At 44.9% G+C, this 16,388-nt stretch overlaps 2 protein-coding genes across 5 annotated transcripts in view; one reads left to right on the top strand and one right to left on the bottom strand.

Annotated features, from left to right (window-relative positions):
* The window catches only part of COL8A2 (collagen type VIII alpha 2 chain), a 208,450-nt gene extending 203,094 nt beyond the window's left edge, over positions 1-5,356 (top strand). For all 4 annotated transcript variants that reach the window (XM_081200044.1, XM_081200043.1, XM_081200042.1 and 1 more), the window contains one exon: positions 1,166-5,356. In XM_081200044.1, coding sequence (XP_081056170.1) covers positions 1,166-3,087 — 1,922 coding nt within the window. In that variant the 3' untranslated portion in view covers positions 3,088-5,356. The remainder of the gene's footprint in view (positions 1-1,165) is intronic.
* ADPRS (ADP-ribosylserine hydrolase) lies at positions 5,007-14,335 on the bottom strand. The gene is made up of 7 exons (XM_081200062.1): positions 14,118-14,335; positions 13,179-13,310; positions 11,446-11,542; positions 9,806-10,013; positions 8,082-8,269; positions 7,871-7,971; positions 5,007-7,275 (listed from the first exon to the last, which is right to left on the bottom strand). The coding sequence occupies exons 1-7, from the start codon at positions 14,299-14,301 to the stop codon at positions 6,983-6,985; spliced, it is 1,203 nt and encodes a 400-aa protein (XP_081056188.1). The 5' UTR covers positions 14,302-14,335; the 3' UTR covers positions 5,007-6,982.
* Positions 14,336-16,388: the final 2,053 nt, after the last annotated feature.

Genomic DNA, 16,388 nt, shown 5'->3' with positions numbered 1-16,388 from the left:
TTTCCTCGGGAAAGCATTTTTTCCGGGCGCCGAAAGAGAAAGAAAAAAAACTTGCTTGAGCATACAAGCTTAAATGGCTCTCTTTGGCTGTATTACTACTGTGGCCACTTAAGAGCTGTATGGGCAAGGATTTCCTGAGATGCCTTTGCAACCCTAGCTAGGACAGTGGATGTGGGCAAGGCCTTTGATATGCAGATAAGCCGCAAATGTTTCCACTAACAGGAGGAGAGTAACATCAGGAATGTCTGGTGCTAATTTTTCAGATTTGAAAATAAGATAAGTGTATTCCATACACTCACCTACTGGAATGAGGGCTGTTTTGTCAATGCCATCTGGGTCTTTTTCCTCTCATGTGTGTTTCATTTGCAGAATTAGTCTCCCATTGGCTGAGGGAAACTGTTTCACAATGGCCAAATCACTGGAGACTTTCTTTCTTTTGAAGAGATGGTGTTGATCCTGTCTATCGCTGCATCAAGACAGTGCTTAAACAGAAGTACATGCGGGGGGGTGGGTGGACTCAAACTCCACATCGTTGTGTAGAGTGAACAAAGGCTCTCTTACATCACTTGTGAGTTTTAGGGGAACACCATGGCATTTAAAAGAATGTAAGTTTAGCACAGTTTCAACAATAGAAAAGCAGGAGGCCTGCCTGAGCACTGTTCTTTGTTTTGTGCATCTTGCAAGCTAGGTTTCTTTACGAATGTAGTTTTCTTAAGGGGCTTGGTATCTACCACCAAGCCTTTACCTTCATCTGTGACCCTCTTGTACAGGTGCTTTTGCACATGCAGAAACGTAATCACTTGTTCTTATTTTGGAGTTGTCTGGATTATGTTGTTTAATTGTCACAATGCAGAAATGCAGCTAATTATTCCAAAGGACCTCAAATCTAAATACATATTTGGAAATATGTTGCTGTTCTTGTGCAATGTCCTTTGATGGCATCAATGTGTCTACTCAAGACTTTCAGGCAACAAAGGTTGTTACCTACCCAGATACTATGTTCTGAAAGCAACAGAAGGAAGTTTAACCAATAATGGTGCTGGGAGCCATTGGTAGTTGGAGCTGAAGAGATGGCATGCATCTACATTTCCCTTGGCTTCCAAAATGTTACTTGCTAGTCCTTTCTTTCCCAATTCATACTGATGTGTCCCTCTTCTCTTCGCAGATATGCCACCACTGCTGCCGATGGACCTCAAAGGAGAACCTGGACCTCCTGGAAAGCCTGGCCTAAGAGGACCTCCTGGCCCACCTGGCTACCCTGGGAAACCCGGCATTGGCAAGCCAGGGCTCCACGGCCAACCAGGCCCCGCAGGCCCACCTGGCTTTTCTGGCATTGGCAAACCAGGCATCCCAGGGCTCCCTGGCAAGGCAGGTATGAAAGGGATGCCTGGAATTAATGGTGAGCCGGGCATGAGAGGAGACCAAGGGCCACGAGGCTTGCCAGGCCCTCCAGGAGTGCCTGGACCAGCTGGCATTTCTGTGAACGGAAAGCCAGGCGCAACAGGAAGCCCAGGCCTGCCAGGATTCCGGGGGGAGCCTGGGGCCAAAGGAGAGCCCGGTCCCCGTGGCGAGCGTGGCATGAAGGGTGAAAATGGAGTTGGGAAGCCAGGGTTGATAGGGCCGCGGGGAAACGGAGGCCCCCCAGGCCCTGCAGGACCTCCAGGGCCACAGGGAATTGGGAAAGCTGGACTTGATGGGTTGCCTGGTGCTCCAGGTGGCAAAGGTGACCCAGGGCTTCCAGGAGAGCCAGGGCTCATTGGGCAGCCTGGCCCTATGGGCCCACGTGGCCCACCAGGTGTGGATGGAATTGGTGTGCCGGGGGCAGCTGGTGTGCCTGGACTGCAAGGGCATATGGGCCCCAAGGGAGAACCTGGTCACCGTGGCCTTCCTGGCATGCCTGGGCCTACAGGGTACGGGAAGCCTGGGCTGCCTGGCTTAAAGGGAGATCGTGGGCAACCAGGTGTGCCAGGAATCAGCGGAGAAAAAGGGGAGCCCGGAATGGATGGAGAGCCAGGTGAAATGGGTCCCCCTGGTATCACTGGGGCCCCTGGGATTCCTGGTTCTATGGGTATGCCAGGTAAACATGGCATTCCAGGCCCTAAAGGTGAAGCTGGACCAAGTGGGCCTGCAGGGCTACCAGGTATGCGTGGGGACCAAGGGCCTAGCGGTTTTGTGGGGAAGCCAGGGATTCCTGGGGAGCGAGGATTGCCTGGACCACAAGGGATGCCTGGCCCAATGGGCCCCAAGGGGGAAGGTGGATTTGCTGGTCTCCCTGGGGTCCCAGGGATTACAGGGCCCATAGGCCCAAAGGGGGACGCTGGTATTCCAGGGCAACCAGGCCTCAGAGGCTCATCAGGGATACCAGGTCTGCAAGGCCCTTCTGGTCCAATGGGGCCCCAAGGTTTACCAGGACTGAAAGGAGAGCCTGGCCTCCCAGGCCAACCAGGAAATGGCAAAGTAGGGGAGCCGGGTATTGTGGGTCCCAGTGGGCCACCAGGGGTTCCAGGAAATCCTGGATTAAATGGGCTTCCAGGACCACCAGGGCCACCTGGACCCCCAGGAGCACCCGGGATGTTTGATGAGACAGGGATTGCTGGCCTCCACTTGCCAAATGGAGGTGTAGAGGGAGCAGTTCTGGGGAATGGCAAGCCTGGGAAGCCGCAGTTTGGCCGAGGGGAACTATCTGCCCAGATGGTACCTGCCTTCACTGCCATCTTAACATCACCATTCCCAGCCTCAGGAATGCCAGTAAAATTCGACAGGACTTTGTACAATGGTCACAACGGCTATAACCCAGTGACGGGAATCTTCACTTGTCCCATCTCTGGCATCTATTACTTTGCGTATCACGTGCACGTTAAAGGAACTAATGTCTGGGTGGCACTTTACAAAAACAACGTGCCTGCCACCTATACCTACGATGAATACAAAAAAGGCTACTTGGACCAAGCTTCTGGTAGTGCAGTGCTTGAACTCAAAGAGAATGACCAGGTCTGGATCCAAATGCCATCGGATCAGGCCAACGGTCTGTACTCCACTGAATACATCCATTCATCTTTTTCTGGATTCCTTCTCTGCCCTACATAACAGCTGTTGGGCACACCTCCTTTAATCCACTGTAGCCATAAACTTGTCCGTTAAAAATAAAATAAAAAACAGTGTCACTGGGAAGATGGTGAAAACCAATGGTGTGTGGAACCATTTTGACCAAGCTGAGAAGATAATTTGAGAGAGAAAACTTTGCTGTTGTTTTCAGTACCATCTTTGTATTCAGAATTTAGTTTACCCTAGTGACTGCACATCGACCACAGATGCTAACTTGAGGATTAGCTGCCCGTCAATTCACTTAGGATGCACGGAAGGCATGTGATGGACAGCAGCACTCGGGGATCTGCAGGTTGTGTGACGTATCAACTTAAGACATCACCTTCCAAATTTAGCATTTGTTCACTTTTAATCTTTCTGCTCTAAAAGTGTGATTCAAGTCAGTCAAATTGTGACAAAGTGATGAATTATCAAATTGTGGAATGCTTTGCATGAGCACCTTTTACACAATGCTTAACACATCTTTAAATCATGCCATCAGAGGTATATGGGGAAAGGGATGGCAAGTGAAACATATTCCAAAGCCAGAGACTTTTGTGATCCTCTATAAAAACAGGACTCCCTAAAGTGCACATGCTTGATAGTCCCTAAGCAAATCAAGTAGCTAAATATCCTTCATGAGTCAGCAGCCTAAAAAGATAGTTCTATGAACGCTGTTGTCTGACAAAACCAGTGTAAAGGCACTGCAGATACAGGTTCAGTTGCTACTAGCTTGACTTGTGTTATCTTCAAAGTGCCAGTTAAGAGACCATTTTTTTCAGGATGTGTAAACTTATTTGTTGTTCAGGGTGGTGGAAGTACCCAACCACCATAAAAATGTTGATTTTTTTTAAAAAAAGTAGATTTCATGGTAACTTTCCATTCGATCATTTCTACAACGGTGCTATTAGCTACTTAATGTTATTCAGTATAGTGCAATATCTATTAAAAAGGTGCAAAGTGTTGTGTGCAAAGATTTATGTGATTTTGGAAAAGAATAATTTGTCTTTTCTTACCACTTTCTCTCAATAATGCTTGAAATGTCACCTGCCTTACAAGGTTATTCACAGATTTTGGGATAACTGATCATGTGTACAGTGCTTTCAGAAGTGGTAACGCATACCCTTAAATTGCTGAAGAGTGAGCTCTCTCATCTTGGAGAAATAATATGCTGTTTTGGTGATACCACATAAAAATAAGCAAGAGCCTCTTACTGTTTAGGCCTCTTATGAAGAAAATAGATGGCATTAATCCAGTTCATAGTTCAAAGAGCTTCTTTTCAAGTGTCCAGGATGTCACCAATACAGCGAGAATGGCTTAGTTCAATTTCCCAGGTTTAATGTAGATAAAGGTATTTAAACATTAAAATGCAGTGAACTTTAAATTTGTGAACAAGTATTCTAGGGCGACAGTTGAGAGAGAAAAAAATCACATTTTGGTTTGTAAAAATAACTAACACTGATAGATGGATGCTGGAGAATTGAAATTTAGGTCAGCTGCTATTTCAGTTGAGCTGCCAACTGCCTCTTCTTCTTTCCTTCATTTAACTTAAACTTGTATGATTTAGACACAAGCAAAAGAATAGGCCCAAGATTTCTGATTCCATCTGATGTTTTCTAAATTCCTGGAGAGGACAAGAATGCCAAAGGCACACTCTGCTTGCAATAACATCTTTGGTTTCACATTGGGTCACCACAGGCTAAAACTGAAGAAGCCAAGTGCACACATTTTCTACGTGCCTAATATTGGAAGAAGGCTTCCAAGAGACTGGTGCTCTAAATTTAAGTCTATTTTCCTGTGAAGTAGAATATTAAGCTTCCATTTTTAACACCATCAGATCTAAGAAAATGTGCTACTATTTAAAAGTCAGATTGGCAGAGATTGAAAGTGTGGTGGATAAGTACTCTAACAGCAGCAGAGAATCACATAAACCCCAGAATTGCTCCTGGGTGTGTTGGTACACAATTTATTTATACTGTGTTCTAACACAGAGATAACCTCTTTTTTCAGCTCCTTTGGAGATTCAACGTTTGTGATCTGGCTGGTAAGACAGAAAACACAATGACAAAAAGCACATTTATCTCCAAACTAAATTGTTCTGTTTCATGGGTGCTGTTCTGCAGCCTCACTCTTCTCTTCTCTCATACAGGGCATAACTCTTCTGCATTTATACAACTTTTAAAACTTCTTAATATAGAGGCTGTTATTACACATAGGAAATGAAGTGTGGGATGAAGAGGCTGATTCGCAAGTCACGAGTTAGCTTTTTTTTTTTTTTAATGCAATGCCAGATATTGTCTGTGACAAAGTTTGGGGTTTTCTTGTTGGAGAGCATGTGGGAATTAGGTTTCAGTCAGCAGAAAGATCAGGTTTGGAAACTACTTTGAACTGTGCATTACAATATGCATTTTTATATACAAATTCTCTCTCTTTTAAAGAAAAGAAGTTTGCCTCTAGTATCTTCATTGCTAACCTAGTATATAGCGAATTTTTAGTTTTGTAAATACTTATGTTACATGCACTGTTTCATAGTAAATTTGGTTTTAAAATGCACTCTTGTTTTGTGATCAAAAACTGGTCTTCACTTTTGAACTGAAACTACAGTACTTGATTGTATTGACCCAACATCAATAAATCTTATTTTACAAAAAGATTTGCATTTCACATTACTGCCTGCAAAAATCATGCCAATGTAAATATTGTTTGTTTGTAAGTCACTTTGGGTTGCTTGTAAGTCACTTTGGGTTGCCTTGGGCAATCTAAAGTGACTAGCAAATTCAATAAATAATAATAGTAATTATTATATTTTCAACTCCTCGTCTTTAGAGCAAGCCTGTTCTTCGATCACCACTGTGAAAAACAGGTTTTCAAGCTGACCAGGACAGCTAAGGACTGACCCAGAGGCCACTGTATGCACAGGGAGGCCTCACGAGAAAGGTGGCAGTGCCACAAACATTGACACCAACAGTGCTTTTTGTTAGACTTTAAATTCTAACAAACTCTAATTTGAATATTTGTTTCTTAAAAACAAATAGAATTCAAACCAGGTAGGAGGATATCCTGAGCCATTTTCCTTGGGGGCATTGTACTACTTCTAACACCAACAAAGTTCAGTGTCGGTAGACCTAAACTACACAGTCAATTCCAGAATTTCATTTGGGTCATGTGATCTGGATTTGGCACATTTGCACAAATGATAGTCCCCGATGTGGACATCTGGTGGCACTAGAGTCCAGACAGGCATGCTGGGTGGACAGAAATGTGGCACCTGCTCCCCTTCAAACTTAGGAAGATGCATCATCCATTTGGCCTTTTGTTTTCTATTGAGGGCAGCAGTGTATTTTACTTGATTTTAAATTTACTACTGGTAACACACATTCCTGGTTATCAAAGACATATGTAAAATCTCCAGATTTCAAGTACTCCAAGATTACTCAGTTACAAGACAAGAAAGTCCAGTCTTTCGTCCTCTGGCTTTTGCAACCACACAGGAAATCCAAAAGCAATTTCTGTAGCTACCGTTTGATGAACTTGCACCATAACAATGGACGGAAAGCAGCGCTTACAAATCCTTACCTTCATCCTAGCAGAGGTCAGTACAAGGGTTCCCAACACTTGGGCGTAGTGAACTGAGAGAGATTTGACTCCAACTGAGATTTAATAATAAAAGTCTAAAAATCAGAGACTGTAAGAGGAGCAAGATATTATGTATGCAGCAGAAAGCAACTGGCACTTTGAGCAATTGGTTACAAGCGGAACCTTTATCTGCCACACAAAATATCCTAGGCATGTTTCCCATGAGGGAAAAGAAGCCCCACATTGCAAACGAGTTCTTCTTTGGAAGATGAAACAGAAACACAGTTCTGATGACGAGGTACAGGGTTCCTTTTTCCATGGCTCAAATCCGCTGGCAGTAGAGTTCATACAAGCTGTCAGCCAACTTCTCTGTCTCCTCAAAAGATTCACAGCTATACTTCCAGCTTTGGGGCACCTGCTCTTCCCCATAATACGCCCCAGCAATTGCCCCAGCCATTGTAGCAATGGTGTCTGTATCCCCACCCAATGAGATGCAGTAGACAATGGTCCGTTGCAGGCTGTTGAAGTCCTCAGGGATATCTGGGTGAGACTCCATGCAGCGCAGAAAGGAATAGATAGCAGTGGGGACAGAGCGCAGGGCTGCAATGTCATTGCCTGACAAAAGAATTAATTCCCTTTAGCAAGCAACAGCACATGCATCTAGCCTTCCACCATAAACTCTCATTATATTCAGTACAAAGTGATTACTATAGAAACGTGTGTGTGTGTGTACCCATACCGTTATATACATGACCATTATGCCTCACATAAATCCACAAGCATGTTATGCTGGCTATAAACACATCCTAGTGTGCACCTCCAAGATCAGATACTTGGAATTGTGGCTACTCTGAATGCTGAAGTTGCATTTCTGCCTATCAGCAGGTAGTTCCCAAAAGACCTAACCATTAAAAACTCATGTGTATGTATGTGTTTAAGCTATTTATACCACAACTTTCATAACATCCTATGAAAATTTCCAACAGCCAAGTAAGCACTGTGTGAAGATAATTTGTCTTAAACCTCCCACAACTCATCCACTCTCTCGCACACTATTGAGCAATTATTTTACTATTCTATCTAGTTCCTCCCCAATGCTGATGATTTAAATAAACCACATGCTTGAATTTTACAATTCTACAGATTACTGTTTTACTGTTTTCTGGTCTCAAAATGGGATTCCGTGCCTTGTGCTCAATATTGTACATACCTAATTCTGACACCACATCTGATTTTGACACAGTGCTCTGCTCCAGAAATTCTTTGATCTTCTTTAGACGCTTTGAATATGGCAACTCCTCATAGCCCAGCCTGGAGATGAGAGACTGGGTTGAGGCATGTGCTTCAAGGGGGGGTATGCTGCCCCCTTGTGTTACATCCAAGTATAAATGTAAGCCTGCCCTCAGATGGCTATTACTTACATTCGTGCATCCGCAACAGACTTGTCATCTGCTTCCACTTCCTCCATGTGGCCTATCAGCTGCTCCACGAACTTCTCCCGATTCAGCTCTACACTCTGTAGAGCGTAGTGAACTGCCAAAGCCTGCAGTATGGCTCCATTATAGCCCAAGGAATTGGAGTGGGTCAATTCAGCACTCAATTTGGCAAACTGCAAAAGCAGAAGACATTGTTGTAAAAATTAAGCCTGAAGAAGGGTGCATGTCTTAAACCAACAGGGTGCGTGTCTTACCTGCCTAGCATCTTCTCTGACAGATGCTGGCAACAAATGTTGTAGGAAGCAGTGACAAAGCAGTCTAAGGACTTCCTTGCCTTTCTGACTTACCCACAGTATCAACATATGCAGTTGAACCTAAGAAGGTAAGGCAACCCTGCTAGACCAGGCCACTATCTGAAGCTGAATGTGAGAAAATTCAGAACAGATTAGACAAACTCATGGAGGATAAAGCTGTCAGTGGCTTCTAGCTATTAAGCAGTATGCCTCTGAATACCAGTTGCTGGGGAACAAGTTAGAAATGTTCTGCTCAGGTCCTGCTTATGGGCTTTCCTTAAGGACCACTATGAGGACAGGAATGATGTTGGACTAAATGGCCCTTTAGCCAGATGCAGCATGGCTCTTATGTTCTTAGCCTGTCTCCACAGTGGCTGAACCAATGCTTCCAGAAAGCCCACCAGCAGTACATGAAAGCACTACCCCCACCCTTGTTGTTCCTCAGCAACTCCTTATTCAGAGGAATTTTGTCTCTGAATCTGGTGGTAGTTATTAGTGGACTTACTTTCCTTGAATCTGGTGGTAGTTATTAGTGGACTTACTTTCCTTGAATCTGTTTCATCATTTTTTACAAGCCATATAAATAAGTGGCCATCACCACGGCTTCTGGTAACAAATTATAAAAATCCTTAATGAACTTTTCTAAACTTCTCTGATATCACAACACAAAAAGAATTCTCTTCAACCTGTTCTGATACTGCTCCTTAGTCCGATGCTGCTACCACCCTGCCTAAGACTTTTTGCATGTTGCAACATGACTCTTCTCAATGTCATGACCGCACAGTACACGTGAGGGGAACTGTTACACACCGTTCACTTGCAAGTCCCTGAGAGCTCCCACTCTCTGTTATAGCACTACTATAACAGTAGGCACAACTGCAGCAACTTCCTAAGATATTGGCGCCACAATGTGCAGGACCAAATCCTGTAACTCTTATCTGACATCCCATACGCACGGCAAGCAGCAAATGGCCGCATTGGAGAGATTATGGGGGATGATATTGTTGGATCGCTCCTTACAGATATTACAAATATTACAAAAACATTGGCCCATGCAGATATGAGACTATTGCATATTTCGGCTAATTAAACCAACATATTTATTTATTTATCTGTCACCTAATATGCAAGTTACATGCACAAGTAAAAAGTGCCATCCAGTTTAATAAAGGAATACACAAAAAAACACACACAAAAAAAACAAAAAAACATGCACACCCAGAAACAGCAGTAACCATCATACATGTCAACGTGGCACTGGAAAGATGTTAATGCCAGCACTTGGTGGGTCTCACTGGAGACAGCATTCCATACACACAGATATGTCCATCCAGCCTAGGACACTGTTTGTGATGCGCTTTTATTGTTATGTAGTCAGCATTATTTCAGCAGGTTACGTATAAGAAATCAACAAACCTTCTTTACATCTTGAACGTTAGAGTAAGCTAGTGAAATGCCTGCTACTCTCATGGCACCACCATTCCCATAGGAGCCTTTCCCGTTAAACTGCTGTCTCGCTGGCTCAAACACATCTCTGCATTTTGGGCGGAGAAGTTTCTTGAATACAGTAATCACACTGGCGCCATAGGTCCGGTCAGGGTCTTTCTTGTATTCTTCAGCAAACCTGCAGGGAGACTATGTTAAAATGCAACTCCACTTACATTCTGTGAGCTATCACTGGACAGCTGCTAATATGAAAAAAGAATAGTACCTAGTTGGTCCAGTTAGCAGGTTGAATTTGGAGGATATATTTATTTCATTTATAAATTGCTTCCCATGAAACATCCCAAAGCAATTTACCAATAAGAAAACCAATAAGAAAACACATATAAATACAATTTCTAGGCCAATGAAGATAGGACTACATAAGAACATAAGAAGAGCAATCTATTCTCACAGTGGCCAACCAGATGACTGTGGGAAACCAGCGAGCAAAATATGAACACAAGAGCACACTCCCCTCCTATGGTTTCCAGCAACTGGCATTTGGAAGTATTGCTGCCTCCTACTGGAAAGGCAGAGCACAGACATCATGGCTAATAGCCACTGATAGCCCTTGCCTCCACAAATTAATTGGTCTACTCCTCTTTCAGCAAACCTGACTACCGCACTGCTCTCTCCTAACTTTAGATCATATAGGAACAAGTTAAAAAGCACAGGTCCCAATGCCAATCACTGGAGCAATGGGATAAAAATTTCCACTTAAAAGGCTTGTTGGAAAAGGAAGGTCTTCTACAAGTGCCAATAGGTGAACAATAAGTACAGTGCCTGATTGCCCGACAGTGGCAAAGTGGGTGAATTAACTGATCATGCTACTTAGTCAAGTTAAAGTTCGCAACTCTGTTTCACACAGGGCGTAGATTCTTCTCAAGCCCTCTTCAACAGTATCTTAGGGGATGTCCCTGTGTGTTTAGGAAATACATGCAAAGAAGCTCCCTAAACGTTGCCAAACATGTACATCTCTGTAGTGGAAACAATCAGATAAGAATAAAGGAAACTCTGGGAAGCTTTTCTTTTCCTTGCCTAACACAAGAAAGGAGGACTGAGAAATTCCTCAAAACCTGGGAAGAGAAATGCTTACATAAACTCTTCCCCCCTTTTCCCACCACGCCACACAAAAAGGCTCCAGGACATTTCATTTTTGTTAAAAACTGGTATGGTTGGGTAAGCATGCAGGAAACTCTACACAAAGATGCCTTAAGTTGCACTCATATACTGAGAGCTAAGTCCCAATGAACAGGGTAGATTTTACTTCTGAGTAAATCTGCACAGGATCATTGCCTTGTCTTTTTAAATTTTCAAAAAACAATGTGAACGTGCAAGTTCCCACTCCCACGGAAGCAGTTGAGAAGTGTTTTAGGATACAGAAAGGAATGAATAATCATCAAAATAAAAAAGGACAGAGTCCATTTCAATGATTTCTTTGTCAAACCCACCAGTCCATCCAGCCCATTACTGCAAACTGTGACTGGTTGCACCTGTCTAGAATCTGAAGCTGAGAGAGATTTTCCACACCTACTCTTCAAGATCTCTTGTAACTACAGCACCCTCCTTACCGCTTTGCCATATCCACTTCATCAAAGTCCTGCTTGGCTAGTAGTGACCTCACTATCGAGTGAGTCATAGCTGTGTCATCACTGTAGAAGTGGATTCCTACAAGGTAGGAAGTGCAGAAATGTCAGCATACGATGGATAGACTAGAAAGCACGTGGATGTGTGCCCGTTCGCATCCAGAGGTACCACTGTAGTTCCATTAGTGCAAGGATTTCCATTTGCACAGTGGAACTTCCTCTCCTCTCCTCTCCTCATGCACTCCTCAAATTTGCTAGGGAAAACCCAGAATAAATTTAAGGGGGTTTCAGAGAAAGGAAGGACATGTTTTGTTCCACAGCCAAAGGTTCCTGCACTAATGGAACTACTTGATACCGCCCTCAGTCAATAAAGACTCTTGTGGGATCTTACTCTTCAAGCATAAGAAGAAAGCATTTTTAAAACAATTTATATCCCTTTCACTGTAAAAAGAATGCTCAGAGCAGCTGTCAAGCAGGGCCGGCCCACTCATGAGGCAAGGTGGGGTGACCACGTTGGGTGGCAGGATCCACAGGGGCAGCAGATCCAGCATCCAAGGAACACATCACCTGCTGCTGCCACCAGAGGGTTAAAAATTCCCAAGGGGCCAGGTGCATTTTGCAACTAGCACAGGTCCAATTGCAACCACATGGAGATCTCTGGATGCCAGGTTAGCAAATGACATTCCATATAGCTGACCCCTCCAGCTTTCTTAAGAAGATAAGATGAAGAACTTATTTATTGCATTTTTATCTCACCTTTATCTCCAAGGAGTACATGGTTCAGTTAATCCCTACAATGACCCTGTGAGGTAGATTAAGTGGCTGTGACTGGCCCAAGGTCACCCAGTGAGCTTCATGACTGAGTGGGGATTTGAACCCTGATCTTCCAGGTTCCAGGATGACACTGTAACCCCAACACCACACCGGCTTCCTAGAGTACTTCTGCTATGGGGCAGCTATATAAATTAAGTAGGTAAATAAATGGGGATAACAAAATGTCACATAGAAGGATTGGAAATATTTTCATTAAAGCTTGAATTTGTTTTATTCTGGATCGTTTTATTTGATGTTTTAATGTGTTATAAATTACTTTGAGCTTTTTTCTTTAAAATACAAAGTGGTATAGAAATGAAATTATTATTATTATTATTATTATTAATAATAATAATAATAAATCTCATGGGGGAAATGGAACCTAGACATTCTGTTGTGGCAACTGCAACCTATGCTTAAGGTGCCGTTTGGAGATTAGTGTACAGTGGTACCTCCGGTTGCGGACAGGATCCGTTCCAGAGCTCCGGTCGGATCCCGAGGTTTTCGCAAGTGGAGGGACCGCTTCTGCGCATGCGCGTAGGGCGAAACCAGAAAAATACTTCCGGGTTTGCCGCGTTCGCATCCTGAAGGATACGCAACCGGAGGCGTGCGTATCCAGAGGTACCACTGTATATATCTGAGTTTCTAACACTGCTTCCACAGTGGCTGCTCTCCCCAATGCCATCTGTACATCCGGGTGACCAAGAGATGTGGCTTGTATCCTCCCATCCCTCTGGAGGAAATGGCAAGGGCTGCCTCTGGGGTCTCCTGGGGTCTGCACCCACCTGGCATGATTCAGAGTGGGGCTCTCCCCTTGCCTTTGATTCCCACCTCAACCAGCAGGGAAGGCTGCTTTGATTCCCCGCCGCCACTCCACGTTGTCCCTGATGTAGATCTTTACTCACCCAAATCTTCCCTATGTGGATCCGTATAACCCCCTTGTTCCTGGTGCAAATCTTCACACTCTCCTTCTTGCCTGGCTGGGGAGGATGTTTTGTGGTTCGTCTCAGGTGCCAACCTGTCTTGGGCCAGCCGTTCTGACAAGGCATTAAAAATAACCAAAATAAAATAACCAAAATAAAAGCACCCAAGTGTTGTTCATCACCCTTTGGATTCTATGCCCCAAATCTGTACAGTGACCATACACAGAGCCAGGAAGCCATTTCTTTCAAAGTTTCCATCAGAAATAAATTCACTTTTCGTCCTCTGCACCCTCAGGCTTGACTTTCCAAGGTCTCTCTCTCTCTCATACACAGCATCTTCTGTTACCTTGGGTGCTTCCCACCCAACCTGTTTGCTGATTTTGACGACGCAGAGAACCCTACTTAATGAGGATTCACTCCGATTTGTCTTGGGAGGAGGCTAGGCGTCGTGGGGTCAAATCATTCGTCTGCTTTCCCCTTACTGCAGAACAAAAAAAACCCGACGCTCTCGAGAAAGCGGGCTTGTTGAGTAAGACCTCCAAAAAGCCAGCTTCACCTGCGCAAGTTGAATTTGCGGCCTCTGGAGGCAGACCCTAGCAAGGGGAGCTTCGCAGGGAAGGGCTGATAATCCCACGGCACGAAGTCTTCCTCTCGTGACTGCCCACCGTTTACCGTGGAGAAAATGTCACAACCCCGACTACACACCGAGGCGTGAGCCGCCCCGACCCCTCGGGAATAAATGTATGTGGGGCGGCGGGGAAGGGTCGCTTGCCCCAAATAAATTGGGGGGTCTCCCTCCCCCCCACACCCCGAAAAGGAAGGGCCGCCTCCCTCACCCCTCAGGGTCACCATCTGCTGAGGTAAAAGCGGCCCAGCTGACTCCGGAGGCGGCCGAGCCTCCTCAGCCCCTCCTATTTTTACCTTTCTCGGGCGGCTGAAGCGAGCGCACGAAGCGCAGCAGCTCCGCCAAGTTGACCGTCTCGAAAGCTTCGAAGCCGCCGCCCAAACAGTCGCCCAGCAGCGCTCCGAGAAGGCAGCCTCGGAACCGACTTCGGCTCAGCACAGAAGCCGCGGCGGCCCCACCGCTCCCCACCGCCGCCGCCATCTTGGCTCCTTTCGTTCGAGGCGGGAAGAGCGGCGCCCGGCGGCCACGTGCCGCCCCCGCGCGGCTGCGATGGACCCGCTTAGCCGCCGACGGGAGGAGGTGGTCGCCGCTTTCGCCGTCCAGATGCGAGAAAAAACAGCATTTTGTGTCTCATTGAGTTTTTCCCTCAGCCGCCCTTTGTTCAGGCAGAGAACGGGGCGGTGTAGAGCATAGCAACAAAACGAAAGAAAAGACGGAAGAGATCTGAACAATAGAATAGATCGCAGGCAAATGTAAAAACCCCATTTAAAAATGCCTGGACAAGCCTAGCATTGTTACAGCACAGCATCAAGAAGAAGAAGAACTCCTCTTACTCTAAATGAAATAAAAACAACACTCTTTCTGGAGTAGCGAAATTCCACCGTGGAATAGCTTTGTATACTAAGAAGGGCGTGTCCTGGAGCTACAACCCTACAGGTGTTTTACCTGACCTTGGGGGGTGTGGTGTCAGCTACTTTAATAGGAAAAGGGTTTTTTTTAAATCTATATTGGCATCTCACATCACTGATGCATTAGGTCACCAGCTCCCTCAGAGCAGTGCTACCTCTGGAGTTAAACAACTTGGCCAGAGTCTTAAGCATGTTGTGCCCAGACACAGGCTCCAAATGTAATTTCACTTCTTGGCTCCCTGCGAAGCCAGGTAGCAGATTTTAGGTGCCATTTATGAGAGCAACGTGGGAGAGAAAGACAATTAGATCTGACCTGTAGCTGGCAGTTCCGAGGAAGCCTTACCAAAATATTGGACTTATTTCCCAGTAAATTGTGTTCTGTATGGGAGATTCCAGATGAGATGTTTATTGAGCATTCATCCGGATACATTCACACCGAAGTGATACAACCAGCTAGTGGTTATCTTACACTTCCCATTTGTCATTTTTCTGTCAATTTTCTTATCAGACTTCATGTGATTAGAAAAGTGATGGGATATTTGCACATGTGCAGGATAAGAACCCTTTTTGTGTGTGTGCAAATTAATTATCCCGCAAGAAGCAAGAGAGTGCACCATTTGGAGTCTTTTGCCTTTATAGAGGAGGCTAGTTTCTACATACACTCACACATGCCTTGCTGTCCTCAGTCCTAACAAGCAAGGTGCATTATTGAGTTACAGCTATGCCAAAACATTTTACACATCATGTCTCAGTCAGGAGTGTGGTCATGGGAGAGTTTCAAGGGCCACACAGTTGCCTTGAGCACTACATTTGATCCCTGGCTTGAGATTCCCCAAATGTACTTCGCCAAACCTTTATTAGGCGTTACAAGTATAGGCCATTATAAAACAACCATATAAAAAAAATTTAAAATATATACAAATAAACAGCCATGTGAAATATATAATGAGGAGGATTTTCATTGGGATTTCTTCTCACTAAAACTCAGCCACCCTTGCAGTTACTTCCGGGTTAATGTCTGACAGAATCCGGTATTTTCATTTTGCCATGATGTTACACTACCCAAAAAAGGGGATAGCACGTGTTTGCATAGCTGGTTAGTAGAAAAGGATATGTTCTATAGTGTCCGGCACATTCAAAGAACATCCACAATGTCTTAAACCACAGAGCCTAGGACTTGCCGATCAGAAGGTCGGTGGTTTGAATCCCCGTGATGGGGTGTGCTCCCATTGCTCGGGCCCTGCTCCTGCCTACCTAGCAGTTCAAAAGCATGTCAAAGTGCAAGTAGATAAATAGGTACTGCTCTGGTGGGAAGGTAATGGCCTTTCCGTGCGCTGCTCTGGTTCGCCAGAAGCGGCTTAGTCATGCTGGCCACATGACCTGGAAGCTGTACACAGGCTCCCTCAGCCAATAAAGCAAGATGAGCGCCGCAACCCCAGAGTCATCCGTGACTGGACCTAATAGTCAGGGGTCTCTTTACCTTTTACCTACAGTGTCTGGCATATTCAAAGAACATACACAATATCTTATCATTTCTGGGGATGTTTAAATATCTGCCCTTGACAACAGCTGAGGGGGAAACGTTCGGTCGGGCTAACGTAAAGGCCCTGCGTTGGGCTGGAATTATTAATTTTGATATATCTGTTGTATTTAAACCAG

Source organism: Podarcis bocagei (assembly GCF_964188305.1).
Source record: "Podarcis bocagei genome assembly, chromosome: 7".
Taxonomy (NCBI): Eukaryota; Metazoa; Chordata; class Lepidosauria; order Squamata; family Lacertidae; genus Podarcis; species Podarcis bocagei.
This window is presented reverse-complemented; position numbering and strand designations above follow the sequence as displayed.